Source organism: Erithacus rubecula, assembly GCF_903797595.1.
Source record: "Erithacus rubecula genome assembly, chromosome: 9".
NCBI lineage: Eukaryota > Metazoa > Chordata > Aves > Passeriformes > Muscicapidae > Erithacus > Erithacus rubecula.
Genome location: NC_136660.1, coordinates 15700105 through 15724663, shown reverse-complemented (window position 1 = coordinate 15724663; position 24559 = coordinate 15700105). Strand labels below are relative to the sequence as shown.

General features: G+C 45.0%; 2 protein-coding genes across 8 annotated transcripts in view; one reads left to right on the top strand and one right to left on the bottom strand.

The window, feature by feature from the left end:
* ZP4 (zona pellucida glycoprotein 4) overlaps positions 1-24559 on the top strand; it is a 55899-nt gene that overhangs the window by 12722 nt on the left and 18618 nt on the right. Inside the window, exons 12-14 of one of the 2 annotated variants that reach the window (XR_013775162.1) lie at positions 653-801; positions 1556-1643; positions 22812-22905. Coding sequence is in view for 1 of the 2 variants with exons in the window: in XM_079312824.1 (XP_079168950.1) it covers positions 653-765 (113 nt within the window). In the remaining variant the exon portion in view is untranslated. Of the gene's footprint in view, positions 1-652; positions 1217-1555; positions 1644-22811; positions 22906-24559 lie in introns of those variants that run through there. The other variant, XM_079312824.1, reaches the window with a different exon arrangement.
* Positions 1-24559, bottom strand: part of LOC306805239 (uncharacterized protein) — a 29574-nt gene that overhangs the window by 4397 nt on the left and 618 nt on the right. For 3 of the 6 annotated variants that reach the window (XM_079312825.1, XM_079312828.1, XM_079312827.1), the window contains exons 2-7: positions 14605-15464; positions 8187-8348; positions 5523-5709; positions 4578-4732; positions 3301-3327; positions 1741-1859 (exon numbers count right to left, since the gene is read on the bottom strand). In XM_079312825.1, the coding sequence (XP_079168951.1) occupies positions 1741-1859; positions 3301-3327; positions 4578-4732; positions 5523-5709; positions 8187-8348; positions 14605-15464 (1510 nt within the window). Of the gene's footprint in view, positions 1-1740; positions 1860-3300; positions 3328-4577; positions 4836-5522; positions 5710-8186; positions 8349-14604; positions 15465-24559 lie in introns of those variants that run through there. The other 3 variants (XM_079312826.1, XM_079312829.1, XM_079312830.1) reach the window with 2 other exon arrangements.

Sequence of the window (24559 nt, the reverse complement as noted above, 5' to 3'; positions counted from 1 at the left end):
GTGCCCAGCTTTTCCACATATGAAAATGACAGGGTCAGTACACTGCTATTGCTGGGTTTGGGGTAAAAAGAGCAAGATCTAGTACAGATAGGGCTGGGGAATAAGAGCTAGAGTGAAGGAGAAAAGGAAATGGAGGGATATAAGGGGCATGAGCAGAGGCAAGGGTTTTATACAGATATACAGGAGAAGAAAGTTAGTAGAAGAAAAGGCCATTCATCAGCTACTGAAAAAGCCTGCAAAAATCAGTGTACAAGAGCTCTTAAGATGCCTGGATGCAGCCAGACAAAAAATCTGTCTATTTCCATGCATTTCCATGATAGCAGTAGCTGTCCATTCTAGGAGACTAACTTCTGGGAAGCTAGAAATTCTGCTAGGAGCTATTAGGTCGAGCCTTCATTGGAAATACATTAATTTAGGCAGTGAAGACCTAGCCTTCAATTCTCATGCAGGGAGTGCTGGTGCCGTCCTCTGTGCTGTGGAGATGGGGCAAGCCAAAAGTTACAGACAGAACTTTTCTGAAACCCAAATAAAAGTGCTGGTTCTATTCAGGTTATAGGGGAGGCTCACAGGAGTTTGTATTTTTTCCCCAGCTGCTTCACCATCTATTTTAGATGGAACTGTTTGATCTCTCTCTGCTTTGTGTTTCTTTCAGTTTCCCAAACAATAGGAGGAAGCTCTCCAGTTACGTGTGCTTGGACCCCTACCAACCTTTTCCCAGCTGGAAAAATCACTCCGTGTATTACAGGTTTTTTTTTCCAGATGTAATTATAAGACTCCCAGTTCCCTTATGCATTTTGTAAGGTAGGTACAGGCTGTCTTAAGGGGAACAATAGGACATTCCTGAGTGCTTAAACAACTGTTGTTTCCCCACCATCACCCCCTCTAAAACCAGAGGAGGGCTTAAGCACATTTGAGCTGTTCCGCTGAAGGTTACTGAGATCTCAGCTGAAAAAACATCCAGGGAGGTGCACAGCTCCATGTACTGCTCCTGCTTTGGTGACTAAGATACCCAGGCTCTTCCTGTTACCTGATTACATACACAAACATTCCAAATTCACCAGACTAGCAGGGAGGACTTGGCAAGTGCACAGGGAATATCTGTGCAAGGGGTATCTGGCAGGTGGACATGCACAACACAGTTTAGCTCAGAGATCAGGCTGCAAACAGCCTGGTAGACAAAGTTGCCCAAGGGAGCAGATCAGATCAATTAATAGAAGACCTGATATTTGACCCAAATATTCATCTGCAGCAACAAACAGGTTCTACCCATGAGCACACATTCAGCAAACTTCATCTCTTCTTCCTCTGACCAAAACCATCTAGCTGATTCTGACTGTCCTATCCCAACACACATCAGGTACAAGATGGTCTATCCCACTGGATGAAAGGTGGGAAAGTAGAAAAAGAGAACATTAATGCTGACTGCAATGCTTAGGAGGGAGCAGAAAGACAATTAGGCTAAGAATGGCTCTGGCTAATTGTCATCATGCCCTTGTCCTACTGTGGAGAAGTGCCTTATTTTAGGGACCCTAATGTTTCCATGATTCTCACACAGGTAATATCCATTTGGGATCCCAGAGCAACTGGACACTAGAAAGCAAATGCTACTGCTAGCCAGGACCAGCATATGCAACAGAAATAAGGTAAGGAGTGGTCTCCTCTAGGCAGCAACAACTAGAGGTAAACCTTCTACCACCTCCTCCCGAAATTAAGTGAAAATCTCCCACAGCATTCTCTCACCTATACAACTGTGGGCAGGACCTCTTCAGAGCAGCAGAGGACAGCCCCAGCTTGTTCTGGTTTGTCAATCGTGTCTTCCTCATGAGATCTCTCATTCTCCTCCAAGCATGGCTCTCACCCTAGGGAGCAAAAAGAAAACACAACTTAAAAGGACCAGAGGCAAGTTGCTGACAGACTTAGTCTAGTCAACACATGATGCTTTTGGGGTACTCTAGGGTGGTAGGAAGAAAGAAATTTCTTTCTTTCAGACAGACAGGGGTTAGGGCCCACAGAAGAATTTTTAACACTGCAATGATGCCCAGTGGCCAGCCTGTATCTGTACAGGACACAAGGAGACAGGATTGATGACCTCTGAGTAATACTATCGTTTTTCTATTTTGTTTGGTAACATTTCTCTGCCTAGGACTTTTTCTGACTAAGGATTTCAGAGAGTGAGGGTGCCTCACTGGTGAATGCTGAGTAGCTGCCTAAGGGCACGTTTTACCCTATTGTTATGCTGTGCTAAAGGAGAAGATCAGTTTGGTTTCCTACCTACTCTCATGCACACAGGGGGCCTTTACAACAAAACCCAAAAAAGCAGTTTGGCCCTCTTATCCTTTCTATTAGGCCAGGTGCATTGGTATCAGCCTTTTTTAAGGTGGTACCTTTTGTGGACCATGAATTAGAAGAGATCAAGCCTTTGTTTCCCTGTCACATCAGCAAGCCACAGCTATTGGGCCCTTGCATTTGAAATGCTAATAAAGATTATCAGGAGGTCAGGGAGTCTCAGGAGGCCATCTCTGATCTTTGCTCTCTCCAGGCCAGGCTCATCTGGACCTGTGATCCAAATGGAACTATGAATCAAAAAATCCAATGGGGCTTTTTCCCGATATTGTTTTAAATTTCCCAAAGTGATGACAGGAAAACCAGGGGAACAGAATATAAATTATAATGTAGAAGTAGCATAATGGAGAGAAATTATTCCTATTCAAGTGAATTTCTCAAACCATTGTCACTGTCACGTTGCTGACCTTGCTCTGCCCTGTCCTGAGGTTCCTCCCCCAGTGTGCTGGTGCTGCTGTGCCACCAGCAGAGCCATTACTACAGGAGCTGTGGCCACCTTGAGAGCACAGCCTGGCAGCTGCCCAGCCACACTCACCAGCCCCAGCAATGCCTATTGCCATAGCTCTTCCTGGGAATCTGCAAAGTTTTCAGTTCTAAACTTCAGATGAGATCATGGCTCAGCTGAGACCTGCAACACCTGATTCAGGGCTATTGAGTTAATTGCCTATAAGCAAGACTGTTTACCCATGGAAATAGCAAACCTCTGTGTTTACTGCTGGGATTAATGTGTGCTGTGGAAGGATTCTGAGGCCTCAGCAGTTGTGCTGGTGTTGTCTCAGACAAGAAAGCACTGCTGATACCACAGAAAGCCTGAGCAGCTGATGCTCCTGTTTTTCATGAGAGAGTAAACTTCGAGGTGAGTAAACCTCTTTTGTTCACACAATGCTGTGCACTGCGTGGGCTTGGTCTCTGATAATGCAGACACAAATATATTCTGCAAAGGCAGTCAGTACATACCGAGATGTTCTTGCTGACATCCAGAGCCTAAAAACAAAAGGCAAATACACTGATAAATAACAAGACAGTGAGAGCATCTGCCAGCGTTTGCAACAGAGCTCTGTTCTCAGCTCTGCCCTGGAATGCACCCATAGCCTTGGTCGAGTCCTTTATCTCCTTTTAGATTCAGTCCCTCACATGTGTGATAATCCCTTCTTTCTCCTTCCACCTCTGGCCTCTCTTTTGTATTTAAACTGCCAGTTCATGTGTATAGTACCTGGTAGCCTGGGGATGAGTGTAACAGACAAAATTCCCATAAAATACATTATGGGAATAAATGGGGCATTTCATGTTCAGGGTACAATATCAAATACTAAACGACAATACTAAGTTGTAATGTAATGAGACAATGAGGATTCAGTTTAAAGAGCACAGATCTTGGTTCTACAGTCCTGTGACATCATCAGAACTTCCCACATATTTAAAATACTCCAGAAGCTGGCTGGACACAAGGCAGAGCGTGGAGCACCTTTCATGCCTCAGCCTTAATTTGGGTTCTGAAGTTCATTGATGCATTTGTGACCTATTTGCAACTTAAGGGTGGATATTTCATAAGGTCTTTCCCGTGAGAGACCTACTCCTTCCTCTTTCCTGTTTGCAGGGCTGGGAATACTCTGATTAGAGTCTCTGCTCTGGCATTTCAGCACTTCTGAACCCCACCGGAACATGAAAGTGCTGAGGCAGACACAAACAATGGGAAAGAAAGGGAGAGGAAAGCATTTGTCCTTGCTGCCTTGGACTGCAGTGACACAGATTTGCTGAAACACATTCCCTGGAACATGCTGTGAGGACTGGGGCTAATTCCATTGATATGCTGCCAGTCTGGTAATAACTGTGGCCAGCCAAGGATTGATCTGCTAAAATTTTTATTAATGGCAATGAATGCTTGGTTTAACCTCACTAGCATCAGTAGTGGAGATACTTATGACAGAGTTCACACAATAAGTTATTTGGAGTTGGTGAGGACTAAACTCCATGCTGCTGTCTGCAGTTCTCCTCTCCCCTGCACCACTGATCCATTTGTGTCTTTTTTGGCATAAAGACATAGTCCTTCTTCATTTAAGGCTGGGAGTAGAGACACAGACCCCTCCCCCTTGCCCTTACTGGCCCAGCTCCACTCGGTAGCAGACAAGGTTGCCTTGCTCTCCTGGCACCTCACTCTGATCTGCCTGGGCAGATTTTCTCTCTTCTCCTCCCACGGGTCCCACTCAGTGTCAGGTTCCAGGCTTATCACTCACCTTTCTTACTGCAGGGTCCTTTGACAGAAAAGCTTGTCCCTCAGCCATACTCCCAGCTTCTCTGAACTCATTCTCCTTGTTGTTCCTATTGTTTGATGACTTCCTGAGCCCCACCATCAGCTGGCTCTTTCCTGATTCCAGGTATCTCTCACTTCCTGCAATGAAATGCAAGGACTTACTTCCAGTGTCCTGAGAGGATGGCCTCTGGGCAGTGCTGGCAGCAAGTTATGACTTCAGATGGGATAAGAACCCTGAGGACTTAAAGACAGGGTAAGACCCCATGTGTAAGGCCCTGACTCAATCCTGCAATGAAGTTGTTTTGTGTTTCACCAGGTATTAGAAACAAGCTGAAATCCAAGGTTTGAAGTAAATTCATCAGCTTCATTTAGTGAGCTGGTTCATATCTAACAAACTTTTCATCTGGTTTTATCATCAGTAGGCTGAGCCCAGTGTTTCTCAGGCTTCTGGAAAAGTTGGTCTCTGGATCCAAGCTTTGCAGCTGGGGCTTATTTCTACCTGGTCTATAGAATAAGTCATCCTCCAGGAATATGTTCTGTGCCTACTTGAGAGGGTAGAAGACCAACAACAGGCATAAGGCTTTCCATCCTACCTTGCCTGGGTGGAGGGGGCACCTCTAATGGTCCCATTCATGCATGCTAAGTTTCCAAAAAATCTATTTTATAATTAATTTGTCCTAATCCTTACAGCCACAGCTGCAAAGCAAAACTCCCCAATTCACACACATGAAGCAGCCAGTGTTAAAATCCTAGGTATAATCAGAGCATTTTAAATTGCTTCTCTTGGATTTTAGCTAGGGTTCAGTTCTACTAAAACCTTGCTGTTTTCCCAACTGTCTTTCTTAGGGAAAAGAAAGAAAGTGGCTGTCCAGCTTGTTTGGCCAAGTGGTGGCAAACAGGAGGGCAGGTTAGAGGTATTTGAACTCACCATTGCAGTTGCTCAGCTTCTCAGTGTTTGCTCCTATTTCTGGGATGATGGAAAGATCAGAAGGGTTTCCAGTCTGAACCAAGAGGCTGTGAGGTCTGCTCCTTCCAGCAAAACTTGTTTTCATGTCTTGATATGAGTTGAGAAAGATACTGATGGCTCCACAGGAGCAATGCTGCACAAGGTATTCCTGTACCAGACAAAAAGAAAGTATGTAAACTCTGAGACTGCAACAGCTCAGGGTAATGGGTGGTGGGACATTACAGAGAAATTGTAAACATTCCAGTCCAGGGATGTCCATCCTTGTTCTAGGACCCACCAGGACCCAGACAAATTATTTAATTCTCTAAAAGTCTGAACAGCCTGTAGTTAGTAATACAGAGCTTCCATGGCTTCATTAGCATTTAACTTAAATTGTCTGATACTCAGCATCTTTTCAGTTTGTTTCCCAGAAGGAATTGAATAAGTTTCTAAACAGAGCTGTTCAGCTAAGGCATTAGTGTAAATAAACAGATCAGTTATAACAATGACTCATGTTTTAAGCTGTTATTTGTTTTGGAGTGTCCACAGACAACAATATCTTGTATTTTTATTGATGGGATGCCACAGTTCTCTTGTTGTTACCAGCCAGATTGACTGTATGTGGTACTTTAGTCTGTGTACTTCTGCTGTTGTGGTGGGGTGAGGAAGAGGAGATTTCCTACCTTGCACAACCATTTTGCAGAAGAGTTTAGTAGGCAGGAAGGAAGGAGAGTTTTATCCAACTGAAGCAGAAAGGGAACCAAGCTGTTTACAGGTGTTGGAACCAGTTTAGCTCCTCTGGAGACCCCAAGCAACTGACAGTTTCAATGTCACTGCTCATCTGGATATGTTGTCACAGCAGTGTGGCACTTTGCATTACCCATATCTTTGGGAGATGCTTAGCAAATCTGATGAAATATGCTGGTTTTGGCCCATGGTATTATAGATTTCCCTGTAAAGGAAAGCATGTGGAGCAGCAGGGTTCCCTTTGTGTCCAGGATCAAAGCCATCATTTCAGTGGTGATGTCTGTGCACCTCTCAAGAACAGTACTGCAAGCATTGCTTATCTACAGCTGTTAATACCATGCTAACCCCATGTTTTGGGGTTGTGTCCAAGCCATGTCTGGGACATGGAAACCTTTCCATGCTCCTAGTCTACATGGAGAGTGTATGTGGTTTGTAAAGGAGTCTTTGCCCTCCAAATTGTGGATGGCAATCTTCAAATGGGGCAGCAGTGTTCCTCTTCTATTCAGAAGAGCTATGACTGAAGAACAAAGTGATGGAGAGCTGCTCAAATATAGGAGATGCAGACACCACAGGATACCTGAGAGCATCCAATTTTGTAGACCATGCTGCAAGCAGTGAATATTACATCTGAGGATCCAGTTCCCCACTGAACAGTATGAGACAAATGCATTGAGAAGACACTGCTGAGAGACCTTCAGAACTATCAGAAAGATCAAAGTTTTGAATATTTAAATGAAAGCACGGTGCCTTTCATTTCAGAGCATGGAGCTTGAGGGGGGGCACATACACCAGATGAGTTTGCAGCTTGGAAGAGTTACTTTGAGTGAGCAATGACTCACAGTTGTAAAGCTTCAGGAAATGTGTTAACAATTCCCAGGCTCTATGTAGGAGGCTGCATTCCTCTGGGTGTGAGAGATGGGTACATGGAAATGACAAGCTGCTCTGCAACTTGACTCAGAACTTGGCTTTGGCTCTGAGGAGGAGTCAGTCACCTACTGCAGATCCAGTCCCAGCAGGTGGGAGAGCAGCACCAGGGGAACAATGACGCTATCGGGAGAATAAAAGACTCCCCACAGCACAGCTGGGAAGAAATAGCTGAGTGTGATAAACCCCTTTTGTTCCTTTGGGGACTGTTAAAATAAACAAAAAGGCAGGGAAGGAAAGAAGATGGAAATCTGGTGTGTCACTGAAGAAGAGCTGGGTAAAGCTTAATGAAATATGCAGGGGCTAAAAAATTCTGATGGAAATGCTAGGAAGACCCTGAAATTATTTGTAAATTTCAGTCAAATTTTCCAGCTAGCTCTGGCTGATAAAAATGACAAATGGGAACACTGAAATGGTTTCATGTCAGAGATTGTTCATCTGGCAGCTCAGGGGCACAAGAAGAGAAAAAAACATGGAGCTGGGTCATGGTATCACTGTTTCTCTTGTCCCTTGTGTCTGTTTTGTGAAAAATTCTGGGTTTTTGACAATTTGAAACCAGAAGGAAATGAAAGATCTTATAATTCAAAATACAACTGCTAAAGAGCAAGGATTTTGTTTTGAGAGCATTGAGGAGAGGAGATCTGTTCTTAGAAAGTTTACAACTGTAGAGAAGAAAAAGTTACTGACTTGGAGCAGGCCACTGCATGAGGTGAGAAGGGTGCTTTTTAACTCAGCAGAAGCAAGCACATTTGGGAAACAAAATTGAGTAAGAATAGAAACTCAAGCCCAGCCTCAGGAAACTAAGCCCATCTGGTGGGTAAGGCCTCCCTGAAGACCAGAGTACCCAGCCCAGGTGGGTATGGGATGTGGTAAATTGGCATTTCCCACACACAGAACTTTCTGTTTGGGCCATGAGTTTATTATTTAAGATGTACTAGTCTATTACTCAATGGAAGATATATAATGTCTGCTTACCTCTTTTATCTGACTCATCTTCTGCTCTTTCTGCAAGCTGCACACTTGTTTTTGGAGACGCAGGTTGTGCTCCTGAAGCTGCCCAATCTTCTCAATCAGTTGGCAGATGTGTTCCAGGTATCCCAGACCAGATCCCAGGGCTTTGCTGTTACTTTGGTTCACCTGCAATGACAATGCATCTTGGACTAGGGAGTAACAGAGCCATTCCTGCTAGGAGCTGAGAGCCCTGCACACTCCTTACAGTTATATCCTGTGATAAAGTCAGGTTTCCTTTTGCAAGGGGCTTTGGTCTTACCACAGATAGGAGCTGCAGAATCCTATGCTGAAGCTCTTTTCTGGATTACTCAGCAATTTCCACTGTCAGAGGGACTCTTCTGGCTGATCACAGGCTGATGTAGAGGAAAACCTCATGACAGCTGTTTCTACTTCCACCTCCCAGGCTACTTTTTGTCTTTTACTGGTCACAGAAGCCTTACAAACAAATATGGTTCTATTGCTATGGATGGCTGGGGTGGTATGGCTCACTTAGCCCACAATCCTCAGTGCAAGTCACACTGATGTGTACTGAAGCTGGGCTTGGCTCCTACCCAAAGGCACATATCTGCAGGTTGCATTGATTTGGACACAACCAGCTAGGGGGTACTCTTTGCTGTGCTCTGGCCCTCATCACTGGAGTGTCTGTGAGAGAAACATACTTGAATCAAGCTGCCAAAGTGAAAGAACACCTTTCCACTAGACTTTAGTAGAAACCAGCTTACATCCCTGCTGCTACTTTCTCAGTCTTGAAGAGATGCCTGAAAAAAGTTTGCAGGATCAACTCTGCTGTCTGGCTGTGGAAGGATAATCTCCACCACCGATTTCTCTTCACCCAGGACCTGCCAGAGTCCCACTGCTGCTCAGCCAAGGGCAGTGCTGGAGACAGAGGGTAATCCTGTGGCAGAAGAAGAGTTGTGATGCTGCCCAGGCCCCTGCTGTGCACCTCAGCATTCCTGTGCCAGGGCTGCCCCATGCCCAGCGAGTGTGTGCCCTGTGCCATGGTCTGGCTGTGTGGAACGTGCTGCTGACAAACACAAGCAGGGGCTCACTTCCACCTTGGCGCTGCCTGCTGATGTGTGTGTGATATCAGGGAGTAAAATAAGCCTCGGTCTTTACAAAAGCAGTGCTCTAAGTTTATCTTACTTCAAAAAATAAGTTCCTTCTACAAAAGCAGGAAGCTTACTCTGTCTCCTTTCCCACAACAATCTACATTTTTGGGGAAATGCCAGCCCTGGGACTCTTCCTGTCTTTTCATTATGTCAGAAAGCTCATGGTGTGTTCAAAAATAATCAACATTAGGATTTACTTCTTTTTAAACAAATGATGATACAACGTTATTTATAAACAGGTATTATTAAATCCAGATGCTTTTGTGTCTGAAGTTGGGACAGAGGTTGTTGACTCCAAGTCAGGCAGTCATTCATTTCATTACTTTTATTTTCCTCTCAGGCAGAGCCTGCAAGAAGTGGTGGCACGACAAAAGTTACTCAGCCATAAAACTGAGTAATTACTGTGGCTGTGCAATGGAAAGGAACACAGCCCCAGGACCCAAAGGGAGAACAAAGCCTATGTGGTATCTAGTGGGAAAAGCTTGAATCAAAAGCACTATAACCAATGTATCTAAAAGCAGCTAGGGATTTGGGGGTGCCTGGCTTCAGAAGCACATTTTCAGGAAGTACATGGGTATCAGCTTCTGAAAGTTTGTGGTCAGAATGCAATGGTAAAAACTTTTAGGGGTGTGTTTCACCCCACCACAGGGCTGGTTAGCATTAGGATTGCTGAGATATGGCAGGTGTTCTATACAGAATATTTGTGTAATTTAGCTGGTTGCCCCCACAACAATTGGACAGAGAGGGACCCTCCAGGAGCCCATCAAAGGCTTTGTTTTTTCATAGACTGGAAATACCTAAAGACCCCTAGTTATCTTCTGGTGATGCCAAGTGCAGCATAGACTATGGTTTGTCATTATCTGGTCTAAATTTTTTCCTCTCAGCATCTGTGAGAGTTTTATGCAAGTAGTGAAGAGTCAGCAACCACAGGAAAACTGCAAACATTTTCCAGGATGTCTCTTCCATTCTCTGCCCTCCCAGCTAAAGCTTCATGACTGAAATTTGTCCTGCTCTCCACATGGTAATTGTCAAATAGTGTTTCAACAAAAGGTGTGCATCCATTTTTGAGATTATGAAGCCTGTGAAGAAGGAAAAATATCTTGCCTACTTTTCTGTAAGGTGAAGATGTGAAGGATCATAAAGACAATTTATGAATCAAATGGCTAAAGCTTCTCTAGGAAAGTAAGAACCTAATGTATAAATATGTGCCAGATTTTGCTTTTAAGAACGAGACTGAGCCAGACCCTCACCTGGAAGAAACAGAGTTAAAGGCCCCCAGCTATGCTATGCTGAGTTACTCACATTACATTTTTTTGTCCTGGAGGAGTTAAGGTGCACTACATTGACTGTACACCTGTGTAACCAAAGAGGAATCTCTGCCCTTGTCACTGCTCGCCTCACTAAGTTTTGGGCACAGGTTTTCAGTATGAGTGTCCCTGGCAATAAACCACAATTGTGATGGCTCACAGATTTCTTAGGATTCTTAAAAATACAGGATCAGCATTTGCACTGGGAACTTTGGCTTATCTAGAGCCCTCTAGCCAGTATTTTGTCTGGTGCAATTTTGTGAACATATTTCCCTCTGCAGCTACCCAGCTCACAGAGGTGGGAGTCTGTCTTCTTGTTTCTGAGGAACATTGTGCTCACTGCAGAATCTGATCACTAAGATTTGAAGTTCAGTGGGAGCTGCAAGAATGAGAGTTGCTTTCTAGCCTCTTGTGCAACTGATGTATAAATGTCTGGTCACCTAGTCAGTCAGCACTTTGTGCAGCCTCATTTCAGCCATTATCTGTTATTTGAATGCATGTGATGTGCTTTTCTACAATTGGGCTCAAAGGAGAACTGGACCTGGCAGCAGGAGCTGAAGATGATGAGCAGTTTGCAGAGGAAGTTTTCTTTGTTCTGACAAATGCTCACTGATGTATCTTGCATTGCCTTAGCTTTCTGTACTTCACATAATGCTCTTCACTTTTCTTATGGATAGTTTTGGGTTGTACCATGCTCCATCCTGCCATACCTCCCTCACTGTGTGCTCTTGCCATGTGAGCATGGCTGGTACAGACAGAACAGCCACTGCACCACCCAACATGGAATGTGATTCCAAAGCTCCCATCCCGGGCTCAGAGCAGCCAGTTAGCGAGGCCAGGGGCTGAGAGGGAAGCATTTGTCACTGGAGGCTGACAGCACCGAAAGGCCAGTGAATAACAGGAAAGAGAGGGATGGTGCTGTGTATTTCTGACAGCTCCACCCTGCTGTCCAGGAGGGGCTGTGCTTGCTGATAGCTGCTGGTTTCCTCTGAGCAGCACGCACAGGCCAGGGGCTCACCATCACAGGTAGTTCTAGCCTTGCCCTGAACTGTGCCACTCTGCAGAGAAACATTTTGACTGCTTTGGCCCAGGATAAATAGCACTGCGTGAATAATGATTTTTTTTTTTTCATTTAATGATGAAAGTGCTCCCACCCTTTTTCTTCTTCTAGGAGTATGGGCTGAGCCGACTTTAAATGTAAACTTTATGGAGTGTGAGGAAGTGTTTGTAAAGCAAAAGCATCAAAAGCTATGTATCTTCAAACTTCAAGCTTGAAAGGAAATGCTTTTATTTAGGCTTCAAAGTTCTTTCTCTTGCTGTTTGACAGCTTCCATTTTCTTTCATCTTTCAAAATGTAGGCAAATTTTAAAATAACGACAGTTCAAAACAAAATATCAGAAAGCTTTGTCTAAAAATGCTGGACTGAAATGATTTGATGTATATTTTCAGCCAAAGCTATTCGCCAAATGTTCAAAATATTTGGTCTTTTCCAGTCCCTCTTTTTCAGTGTTTTCCTTCCTGCTCTCCTGGAAGTGGCCTCAGCAGTGAGGGATGGTCAGGAGGGCATCAAGGGACAACTTCATCCAGAGACTGAATCCTTGTTTGGCTGTGGTGAGCCAGTGAGCACAGTTGGCACTGCCACAGCCAGCTGGGCTGGGGAAACTCAACTGCTCTTCTGGTACTTGAAAGTTCCTAAAACCATCAACAGAACTGAGGAAGAGGGTGTCATCTATAACTAAATAATGCTCCCACTGAGCATTAATTATAAGCCAGTATAACCACTCTTGCATTTCCATCAACATTAATTTAATGCAGCAGGAATTGATTTGATGGAGCAATTTGGTTTGCCATGTTCTTGCCAAGCAGGGTTGCAATGCACTGTGCTGGCCTGCTTTCTTTCAGGCAGCACTGGTTCATTTCCAGGGGTATCTGAGTCCCTCACATGACAACAGGCCATAGCATAGATTGGTTTCTAGCTACCTTTTTGTGTCTTGGACAGGTTAGAGGCAAATGTGAAAACCACAGAGAAAGCCTGGAGCAGAGCCTCAGATGGGATGAACCAAGATGCATCTGCCAGCTGTTTGGACAAAATCATCCTGACCTCACTTCTGAACAGGTCTGTGTTGTCTGACAGTGAGGACAGGTCAGCCTGGTATAAGTTTGGTGAGAAGGATCTGTATCTGTCAGGGGCTGTCCTGAGGCACACAAAGCAGCAGCTGCTGCAGGGCTGTGCAGCAGCCCATGTGCATTTCTTGTCCCAGTCAACTTTGGTGCTACCTGGCATCCCAGCACTTTGAGGAGTGCTGCTCTTGAGATAAACAGCCTGAAGGTGTGCTGTGAAGAGGGGCAAACTTCCCCAGCATCTAGGTCACAGCTGTATTTACACAGCTCAAAAAACAAAGAAAAGTGCTCTAGGGCACAGAGCTTTAGCACTCAGCCAGTGAGGATATTAAAAAGGAGGGGAGATAAGCCACCAAGAGCTTCATTTCCTCTTCAGCTTCTTTCTAATTTATTCTCTTGTTTATTTAAATGATTTGCTTTGGGAAACTGAGGCTCCATTTCACCAAGGATTTAAAGGAATTTCACGGGCATACAGAGCTGTCAGACAAGACCAAATCTGGCTGCAAACTCTCCGGAGTGCAACAGAGAATTTAGGTAACTTTTTATGAAATCTCCTTTTGGTCAGATTCTGCTGCTCTCATCTTTTCTTGAACTCTGCCAAATGGCCAGGTTTGTTTGGGATCTGTGCAAAATAGACATCTGTCTTCTGCCATGTGTGAGATGCTCAGATGGATCATGTGTTGCTTGTACTGCCTTTAAATGCAGTGTTAACAGAGATGACACATCTCTGACCTTCCTCACTGCTCAAGAGGGTTTGGCATGCTGGAGAGGAAGTCCAGTGCCTGATTTCTCAGGGCAGCAAGGTCATGGTTAAATTATTTGCACAGCACACATCATTCATTATTTGGCTTCCTCCTACCCATCTCCAATTCATCACTACTGCCACCATGAATGCCCCCCCCAAAAATCTCTGCTAGGCACCATTTGATGCCTTTGTGTGTTTGTGACCCTCTTCACCTAGTCTGCCTTCTCATTTCCCTTTGCTCATGGGGCTCTTTGGTCTGTCTCTCTGTCAAGAAACAGCTCCCCACTGACATCTTTGCTTTGCTGGCTCCTGGAACCCACTTGCCATGCAGGCAAGGCAGTGATCTCTCTGCATTTCAGATGCTTCAGACAAAGAACTGGGGGAGCACTTACCAGCACCTGCTGTGGAGAAGGTACAGAAGGGCTTTTTATTCTTGTCAGTGGCATAGGGTACCCAGCAAGGGGAAAGAGAGGGAGTATGGAGTGGGACAAGCTGCTGAAATTAGTTCTCTGCAGTTTGGTCCATCACAGCTACACTGGCAATTTAAAATGGCATCTCCAACTCCAGCCTGACAAAAAATCTAATTTGTGAATTAGCTTCCTGTTCATGCATTATTTGTGACAGTTGACTCAACAGGAAACAACCGGCCTGAACAGAGATGAATTAACCCTTAGACAAGCTCTTTACAAATTTCAGCCCCAAAAGTAAGCCAGCTGTTCCCAGAGACAGGAATAACCTGGTCTTGAAAATAAATCTGTGTTCTGACCCCCACTTCATCAGAGGATGATGACTAACTTCATTATCTTCATTTTGAGACCAGAATCAAGTCCATTTTCTCATCTAGGGCTTTTAGAAACACCAAATCTCAAGGAGTCATTTGTCATCCTTACCCAGACCTTACATTTATGAATTAATTCAGAATTTTACTGGTATGAAAAGAAATCATAAAAATCAATTACCATTTTTTCACTGCTTACAAGTTTCAGGGGAAATATTCTAAACTCACTCAGATGTGTCTAGTTTGTGACAAACAGGACTTGAACACTCACTAGGGTGTTTGGACAGGCCTAGATTTAAGATTCAATTTAGGTGTTTCTCACCTCACTCAGCCTACAGCATTCATCCATGTATTCATCCAGACTGTCACTTGTGGGGTACTTCTTCAGCTGATGTTCGTGGATCTGAAGGTCTTGCATGCTGCCAAAATTCTCTGGGAAATTGTCAGCAATGGTCTTTGGCTCTTCTGTGGGACCTGGGGTGGAAGAAGTGCTTTCCCTGGAAAGGTCCATCTCTGGGAGAGGCTCCTTCTCTGGAGGCTGCTTGTCACCCTGGTCAAAATGTTCATCAGCACTTTCTTCCTGAGGGACATTGAAGTCTTCAAGGGAAACTGTAGGATCCTGCACAGCATCTGCCTCCTGACTGTAGCAATCAGCTTGCTTTTTGCTCCCTGGATCTTGGAGGCTAACTTCTCTGGCATGTTCTTTACAAGTTCTCATTAACTGATGGTCAATTTCTGGAGAAGAGGAGGTGCTGAGCACACCTGAGTCACAAAATGAGTCTCTGCTGTGGAGCACAAAGCTCTTCTCTGAGCCCGTGGGCGTTGATGGAGAATTGGCACCACTTGGCAGCTCGACCCCCGAGTCCTCAGATTCAAATTTGGACAATCTGTGCAGGCGGCACTTGGACTCGAAGGCGCTGAGGTCGGGCAGGGTGGCCACACAGTCAGTGCTTGCTGAGCCATCCACACAGTCTGCACCTGCTGCTCCTGCTGCTCCTGCTGCACCTGGACTGCCCAGGCAGGCTGCTGGGACACTGGCACCGGGAAGATGGGACTGTGCTGTGCAGGCTGTGTCAGCTGGAGCCTCTGGGATTAACCCTGGGTTTTGAATTCCTTCATTGCTCAGTATCTTCATGTGTGTTAACACAACTTTGTCCTCAGCAGGTGGGCTCTTCTTACCTGCTGAAAAGAAAACAAGTAGAAGGTCACAGGAGGCCACAAAACTCAGTGTCTAATGCATCCCCTGAGGGATGTGGAATGTAAAACTGCTATACTAAGGCAGTAGTGGGGGGACAGCCCTAATTTGTTTTTCTTGAGCTACATGAAGCTTTCTTGTAGGCTTTGCTGCAACAAAAGCCTTGTGTTTCATAGCCTCAGAGTCCTCCACGGGGGCTCATAAAAGCACAATTCTGATTTGATAGATAGGTAAAAAACAACATATGTAGGCAGGTGACTTTTTAGTAATTATTAGATTGAGAGATATACATGTTTTTTCACTCTGATAGACATTAATTTAAGGCTCAGATATTTTCCGATTAAATGTATTCTCAACTAGAAGAAAAAAAAGAGTAAAATGAAATCAGTCTTCCCACAGGCTTAAATGATTTTTGGGCTACAACAAGCCATTTGCAAACTATTTGGTATTTTCTGCAGTATTCTCTGCTCACATACAGGTGGCAAAAATCAAGTTCTGATAAGAAAAGCAAATGTAAAAAGCACTGTAGATGTTTTTCACTCCCTGTATGGTTTTAGCTATGAAGTAATGTCTTAAAGTGAACTCCTACCTGATTTGTAAAGACAAAGGAGATGGGGCCAGCACATGGACAAAGAAGACTTGTTTTCAAGTCACAATTATTTTACACAGTAATGTGATAGAACAGTCTCTGGATGAAAGGCTGATCTTCAGGAGTCAAAGATCTGCTCCCAGGTTTTTCTTACTGTTTTTCTGCATATAATATTTCCTAGTGCAGACTTCTGGACCATGATGGTATGAGAGCCAGTGTGAAAGTTCTGTGTCTCCCTTTTAGCAAACTGCAAATCTTAGCTCCAACTAAGTATGTTTGTGGATTTGGAACCAAGAACTGATGCAGAGCAAGACTTGTTTCTCTGGTATCTTTTCCCTTAGTGCCCAATCCAGAGTGCCTCAGAGGGCTACAATGCACACTCTTTTCTGGATGTCTTACTTTCTATTTCATTCCCCTCTCCTCTTTCTTTTTGCCTGAATCAGACCAGCAGCAGCTTCCCAAACTCACCCCCAGTAATGCAAATGTCCCTAGGCAGGCAGGAAAGCCTGGGATCCACCCCACCAGCAGTGGATCAGGGAGAGCTCTGCTGTGCAGCTCCTTTGTGGTAACCCAGAAAGCTCCCTGTTCCAGAAATAACCCATCTTTCAGCTTTACCTTGCCAGCTTGTTTTCTGCAATGTACTTAGACAAGGGAGACTTTTACTCATTAAGGACAAGATAACTCTCACATGGGTCATTTTCTACTTTATTTGAATTCCCTTCATTTGATCTTGAGAATGTCCTGGGGATACCACTGAAACATGCCCTTTGCTGTTCATTGAACCCACTGATTTAAGATTTTCATAAAAGGCAGTCATTGATAAATATGATGGGCTTTTTGAGGTACATAGTGCTAATACCCCATATATAAGATTCATTTATCATATACAGAACTGCACTGCCTCCCTTAGCAGGATTCACAGGCATCTTCCCAGTGCAAAGAGCTCTGTTTGGGACAGCCAGTGCCAGACCTCAGCAATACAACACCAGGATGTGACTGTGGTGGATGACAAGAAAAAGACATTACAAAGGCAAGCTCATCAGGAGCTGCCTGTGCTGGGCTTTGTGATTTTTCCCCTTTTGGGATATGCATGAGGCACCCTGAACTGAGGACAAGGAATAGGGTGACTGGTTTGCAGCTTCCCATACAGCAAAACACCATCTGTAAGAGGGAGCTGAGTGCCAGGTCTTGGAAGGAGGAACTGAGTCACTTTGATTTGGAATCAAGAGGATCTACCTGCTCAGCTGCAAACACCTCTTGGCAGCCAGAGACAAAACGTTGCATCTGCATGAAAAATACAAGGCTTATAGGCTCTTCTGATGGCATCACTACCCCAGCTGGCCAACAAAACCACTGAGAGCCAGGAGTGCAGCTGCATTCCTACAACTTTTAAGAACAAACCATACAGCTGTCACTCTTACCAGGAATTGCTGTGTGCAATAGTAGCTCTTTCCCACAGACTGATTGCTCTCACTTATTAATCATGCCATGTTTTCCTTTGACTGGAGATTCTCTCTCTTCTTTCAATCTGCCCCTGTTTTTTCTTGCTTAACTGGTTTCACCCTGGCCTACACAAATATTGCTTTGTCTAAAATCAGGAAGCAGCATATTAAAATGAGGTCTTGCTGCTTACAGAAGGAGATGTCAGATGCTTTACTGCATATCTTCCAGGACTACAAAAGCTGCAATGTGAATAAGAAGGTTTGGCTGGAGTAGAAAAAATAGAAAACAAGAAGAAATCTTTAAATCTTTGACCCTCTGTGGGATGTGACCACCTTGATGCCAATAACAGTTCTTTGCTCTCCCTGTACCGTGGTCACTAGCAACATGTTTCACAAAAATTGTTTATCTGTTCTAGACTGCAAACCATTGCTCTCAGCACTGTCAGGTCCTGCAAACCACAGTGTTTGAGCATTTCCGATTTATTCTTCACACGCCCTGTGATGAGGCAAAATGTTATCATCCCCCTACCACAAGATCAGAACAGTTTCAAAGGACAACAGGATTTTGCAACACTTGAGAACCTCGTCCTCAATCATTCAATAATACTTTTCCATGGTCAGTGAGATCATCTGTGTTGTTGCAGAAAGGTCTCCAACGATTAAGGCAGTAATCTGAAAGTCAAGTTATTCTTGCTGCACCTCACTGACAGAACAGTCTCTCATCTTCCTCACTGTTAATGGATTATAGACTCTAAACCATGGGGCTTCCAACCAACATTGTTCCTGCTACACATCTCAAAAGAGGCATACAAAAACACTCAGTTCTTTCAAGCATATTGCTAACCAATACCAGAATGGTGCAATTAAAGCTCATCTGTACAACTGAAGAAAAAAAATGATCCAGACCCTCAACTGCTATAAATTGACTAATTTCCAAGGCCCTTAACAGAACTGTGCCAGCTAATTTTGGCTGAAGGCTTGGCCTGTGAGTGCTTTGTTCAGCAATACTGAAGGCAAAGTAAAGAAGGGAGATAATTCCTGCCTGGCACTGGAGGGAGTGTGCTGCAGGGGTATAGCTGCAAACAATCCTGCACAGGGCCTTCTGAAAGGAGGTGTGAAGAACTTCAGAGAGCTGAACGGTGGCATTAACAATGGTAAGATGCATTTACTTGTACTGGAGGCCAGCCAGGTTTGACACTGCTGTTCCTGGGAATTCAGCCAAGATTTTTGTTGTTGTTTTTGTTTCTTTTCCCCTGGATGGGTTTTCAACACCCCTCTGGGATGGGAGTAAGATAGCAAATGCTGTAGCTTTTGGGCAGCTGGCTGGTACACTGGGAAGGAGTGGAGTTCTATGTGCATGCTTCAGAATCAGTACAGGTTCCTGAAGCATCTTCAGTACGTGTGCCAAACATTGTCTCAGGGTAGCTTGTGCTAGTAGCCCTTTCAAAGAGTTATATGGCTCTGTAATCACCCTAGATATATACAGGGTTCCCTGGATTGAAATATATACCTGTAACTGATGGTAAGTGATCATGTGTAGCCTTGGGAATCTAAGTTTCCTGGGCCTGCAAAGCTGGAGAATCAGACTGCTTCCCAACTTACAAGGTGGTGACAGTAAACTAGCTAATACCTGGGGGTAATTGTAAGGGAGTGAAAGGGACAGATGTGTTCCACCTAAATCTCTAGAACTTTGCTCTGCATTATGTTTGAATTGCTTTCTAGGGTATTTCTATGTTGCAGCTAGCATAGCCTAATGAGAAACTAGAGTAACTTAAATCTTTCAAATGTAAATACCCTCTCATCAGCTCCTGTCCCAAGGCTTCCCTTTCTAGATAGGTTTTTTCCCGTTATTTCCAAGTTATTTTTCCAGTTGCACAATAACTACAGTTGCCATGACTCAGCCTGGTGTGTTACTACAGGAGAAGGAGGGCAGATACCTAAACATAAAATTACTTCCAAGCAATTTCTTTATCCCAAGTAAGTTCATGCACAAGATGAATTCAAACAACTGCCTAGGAAAAACTCCTACACATTTCCAATCTTGCTTAAGACCAGTTCCTGCAAAAGCTCCCCCTTTCTAGTAAACCAAGCCAAAGTCTGTATCCAAATCCCCATGCTCCAAGGTACTGAAACCCAAGTCTGGGGTTTTTTTCATTTTTTCATCTATGCCTGTGGCTAAAAGCTGTGTTTCACTGGCAATTCTTTCAGTTCAAGACCTGTTAAGCTCTGCTACATCCCTGAGAGGGTCAGTGGACTCTGATGCACTGACTTAAGTATCCCATGATTAAGTAGCACATGGTTTTCTGATGTATACAACTAATGGAAGTACTGGTGGACAGGAAGAGGCCAGGCTGGCACTGGAATGGGTGCTGCTACTGGCAGTCATGGCAGAGAGTCATTCCATACCAGCTCTGCCCTTTGCTGCTCTCTTCCCTTCCAGTCTCTGCCCACCTGTTTTAAAATCTTCGTCCTGATTTTTAGGCTACTTGTCATGGGGAGAATCTCTGTTAAACATGGCACAACTGGAGCCAAAGCTTTGCTTGTCTCCATCTGCCACTGTCTTATGAAGGGTAGCAGAGCTAGAGCCATGGCAGCCTTCTGCTTGTCTCTGGAACTGCAGCAAGGTCCATGTGCACAGCAAACCCATCCGCAGTGGGTGGTGCTGGCAGGCTTGTGCAGGATGAACAGCCCAGAGATACTCAGAGAATCTATTTCTCTCCCTATTCCGCTACTGTGTGCCACACATGCCACAAGATATGGAACATCCTACACACTGCAGTTCATAAGGCCAGTACTTTCCAGCTTTACTGTGCCACCCAAATAAAGGGCATCACCAATGACTTGGGCTGCTGGAGTAGCAGGGACTTTGCACAGCTGCCCTGCAAAGGAAGACCAATGTCAAACCACAGCACTCCTCCCAGTCTGCTTAGCCCTGAGTACAGGAGTAAGGTGCACATGTAAAGTGCCAGAAAAGGTTTTTCAGCATCCTACAGGGGACACAACCTGCCTAGTAACTCCTCTCTGGCTCCAGCTGTGCCAAGGATTAAACCCTGCCATGCAGGTTTGGTCCTGTGATGGGGCTGTGGCCTCCAAGTAACAGACTAAGAGATGATTGTCACCTTTTGAAGAATCATTAGACGGCAGTGACTAGTGCACTGGAGTCAAACTCATGACCTAGAAATCAAAGACTGCCTCTCCCATTCAGTCCTTGCACTCCCTCATTTTCCTTCCTTCCCTTACAAAAAGTCTCCCTCAGTTTGTCACTGTGCCACGTTCTCTAGCACTGCTGGCAGGACGGCTCAGGTGGTATTTCCCTTTCATTTCGAAGAGGTGGGGTTTTTTCTCACCAATGATGGGATCTCAATTTCCCAGCATTTAAGGGAGAAGGGGTCACTTCCCTTCTGAAACAATAGGCATTTTTTGCTGATGACTTTTCCCCCACGTGTGCAGAAGGGTGGGGCTGGGCGCTGGGGCTGTGCTGGCACCTCCTCAGCAGCCCCCAGGCAGGCTCAGCGAGAGCCGTGTCACCTCCCCGTGTCACCTCCCCGGCTGGAAAGAGCTGTCGCTAGCCCTGGGGGCTCAGGCAGGACCTCAGTGCTCACAAGACTTGAATTACGCTTCCAAAACCCCAAACCAACCCAACAAAACAAAAAAAGTCCCCACCCCAAAAAATGAGTAACCACTACCAACTGATCCTCCGTGAGAAAAATCTATCTCCAGTCCTGGCAATGGCAGAGGTGCTACTTTTCACAAAAAGTCTGCAAACTATCTGCTTGCCCCAGCGCTTTTCAAACAGCATGCTAAGTGTGCTGCCGGATCTTGGGCTACCCAGTTTGAACAAGGCTTCTCCTAAATAATTAGAATAATTACGAGCTGAAAATTTAATACAGAAAGCTTATCGCAGAGTCTGTTGTCTTCAGTGCATCAGTTACAACAGCAGCAGAAACTTGTGAAGGCTTGGAAATCACTGTCAGAGGAAAGGTCGGGTTTTTGTTGTTTCGTTTGGTTTGCTTGTTATTTTGGTTTTTGTTTTTGTTTTTTTTTTTTTTTAACTGGAATTGTGACTGAAAAATTCACATTTTCAAGGGAATATGCTCCCATGTAGTAACAATATTTGCATGATAGACCAAATTCTCTAAAGTTTAACTTATCCAGCTGGAGAAGTGAAATTCACGTGGATTTCATGAACATACATATACAATTTAATTTGCTCAAAATATTGAGTGCAAAGGAATAGCTATGACAAAGGCGAGACTTCAGATGGTCCTTGAACAAAAAGCACAAAGTACTTATATCCTTTGGCTCCAAGGTGGTCTCTAGTCTCAATGTTAGTTAAGTGTGTGAAGTTCCTTAGGATTGTAGTTTGGTAATATAACGTGACCAGAAATGTCACAGGCCCCCACAGCTGCGGCTGGTAATGACAGATCCATATAAAGTAGATGCCGAGAGAAAGATAACAGGGTTCAAGGACTCTGACTGAAGAGACAATCATTGCTTTAGTATCTATGTTTTACAAAAGAGGAGATAATTATAGCTCTTTTCAGGCATTTGAGGAGGAATGAGAGGGAGATTGATTGGTTGTTTACCGATTGATATAGTTGGGTGAACTAAAGAGGAAATGGATTTCCAAGTGGAGAGGCCACTTGACACTTTTACAGCTTGCTCCTAATTCACTGCAAGTGACCTGTGAAGTTTTTGAAACCAAACGACAGGTCTGATAGATTAGTGACCTCTGGCAGAAAGTCCCGGGGCACAGCAGGTCCCCTCACACCCCCTGGTTTATCAGTCACTTGTGTAGCTGGCGGTCACCAGTTTTGGGAACAACACCTGAACCTGTGCCATAGCCCCAGCTAAAGCGCCGCTCCCACTCATTTCTGCATTTACGCTGCAACTTATTTCTTTGTATCTATGAACCAGTGAGGTTCAGGGGTAATTTCGCATCAGTGCACAGGTTCTCCCTACTCTGCAATATAGTCCTGGGGGCGAGGAGGGGGAAGAGGTTCAGCCCCTACAATCACCTATGGGGCTTATTTGTGAGATTTTTGTCAGGGAGATGACAACTGCTGCTAAAGACCCGCAAATCCATCTCCTTGGAAATTCACGTGTGTTCCTCCAAGAGAAAGGTTCAAAACCTTAAATAAAGGAAACAGTGCTTTCATGAGCAGCCATCTATTACAGCAAAACATTATTTAGCACACAACTCAGTGATATGTCAGATCAGAAAATGAAAATAGAAACAAATATATCACACATTGGCAAAAACGGTCTAATTTAGATCTTTTCCTTGTACATCTGATCTTCAGGCTGCCTCATATCACATAGGATTATTCAGCCAGAAATTAACTAGGAGCCAGGAGGCCCTTTGCAAGGATGGAACGTGCCCCCCAGGGATGACAGGTATGTAGTAATTCAGGTTTTATTGCCTATAATAAGCTTGGATAAACAACTGTTCAATAGCCCCAAAGACCAAGGCCATTTAGACACCAATGCTTCAACTAAAGCCAAAGGAACTCGAGAATTGTATTAGAAAGGTTTCTGTGAACCCATTCTTCATGAGTAGCCACTGGTGACCCTTGGTAAAACCCTGGGGAGCTGCTTCTATTCAAACAAGGTAGCACTGGACAGGTGTAACCATACTCTGGCATGTCTGAAATCTGTTGCAGTGAGAGCAAGAGCCAAGAATGCTATTTCTGAATAGAGATGGCATCCAGATCAGGACAAGCATAATATTTGGTGCCTTTTTCTAGCTGAGGTGATCAGAGAATGCTGCTGTTGTTCCTTATTTGCATAAATTCTAGCTGAACCTCTTTTTGATCCCTCAGTACTCTCTCTGTAGGATATCTCTGTTCCCCCACCAAAGCTTTCACCTACCCCATAAACAATACTGCTGTGTCTGGGTGGTGAGGGACACTTCCATGTGGAAGAGCAAGCTTCCTTTCACCTCCTAACCCTGCCATCACGTTTGCTCCACATGTATTGGAGGAAACAAGTTCATGGTCGAATTACATCCAGGGCAAAAGGGAGCAGTTTCCACCATATGGTAAAACCCTCCTCAAACACCCTGCACATCTTAGGGGGATGCTGGCACATCCTCACAGCAGTATTGCTCTACAGCCCTTGGGTAGCAGTTTCCAGACTGAACCCAGGCAGAACAACGTGCTTCAGCAGCCTTGATGGCAACAACAGTTCCACGCTGGGGCACCTCACCAGGCTCCAGCTTACACTGAGCTCTAAGTAGCTGCCCCAGACCAGGACATCTGGGAAGCACAATCCAAGCAGAGAGTACCTGAGCGGATGCCCAAGAATCTGGCAGTTCTGATGACTCCATGGGAACAATTGCTGCAGCACTCCAAGGAGGCAGGAGTTTGGCATAAGGATGGAAAGTCAGGACCCCAGGAGTTATAACCACCCCAAACACATGGGTTTGCAACATTTTTACCGTCCTGCTGTAGCACTGCACACTACATTTACCCTCTGACAAATCTTGCCTGTAGCCACCTCCATGCCAAGCAACCAGCCCAGTGCAGTGATGCCAGTGAGACAGAAACTGCCGATCTCGTTTACAGCTGCCACAAACCAAGCTGAGGGGTAAACAGGGATGCTAAGAGAATTCTGCCACATGGGGCTTGTAATCTCAAAGCCTGCAACTCTGGCTAAGGCATAAAGAAAATACAGTGGCCCCTGAAAAAGGCATACTGAGACCGTATAATTTGTTTGCACAACGGAGGCTTAAAAAGTTACAGGTGATCAGCTGCAGGACTATAGCTGCCTTTGCTGCCAGGGTCACCTCATCTCCACAGGAGCAAGTAAAACACTTGGAGCCCGGGGATGCACTAGCCTAGAAAGCGGGGTGATATCCACTGCCCGTGCCGTGGCGGGCGGAGGCAGCCCCGACCTGCCTCTCGGTGGTACCGGACCCGCATGGTGCCGAGAGCGGTGCCGGGAGCTGAGCGGTGCCGGGAGCGGGACCCGAGAGCGGGGCAGGGAGCGGGACCCGAGAGCGGGGCAGGGAGCGGTGCCGGTCCCTCGGCAGCACGCACCGCTCGGAGCA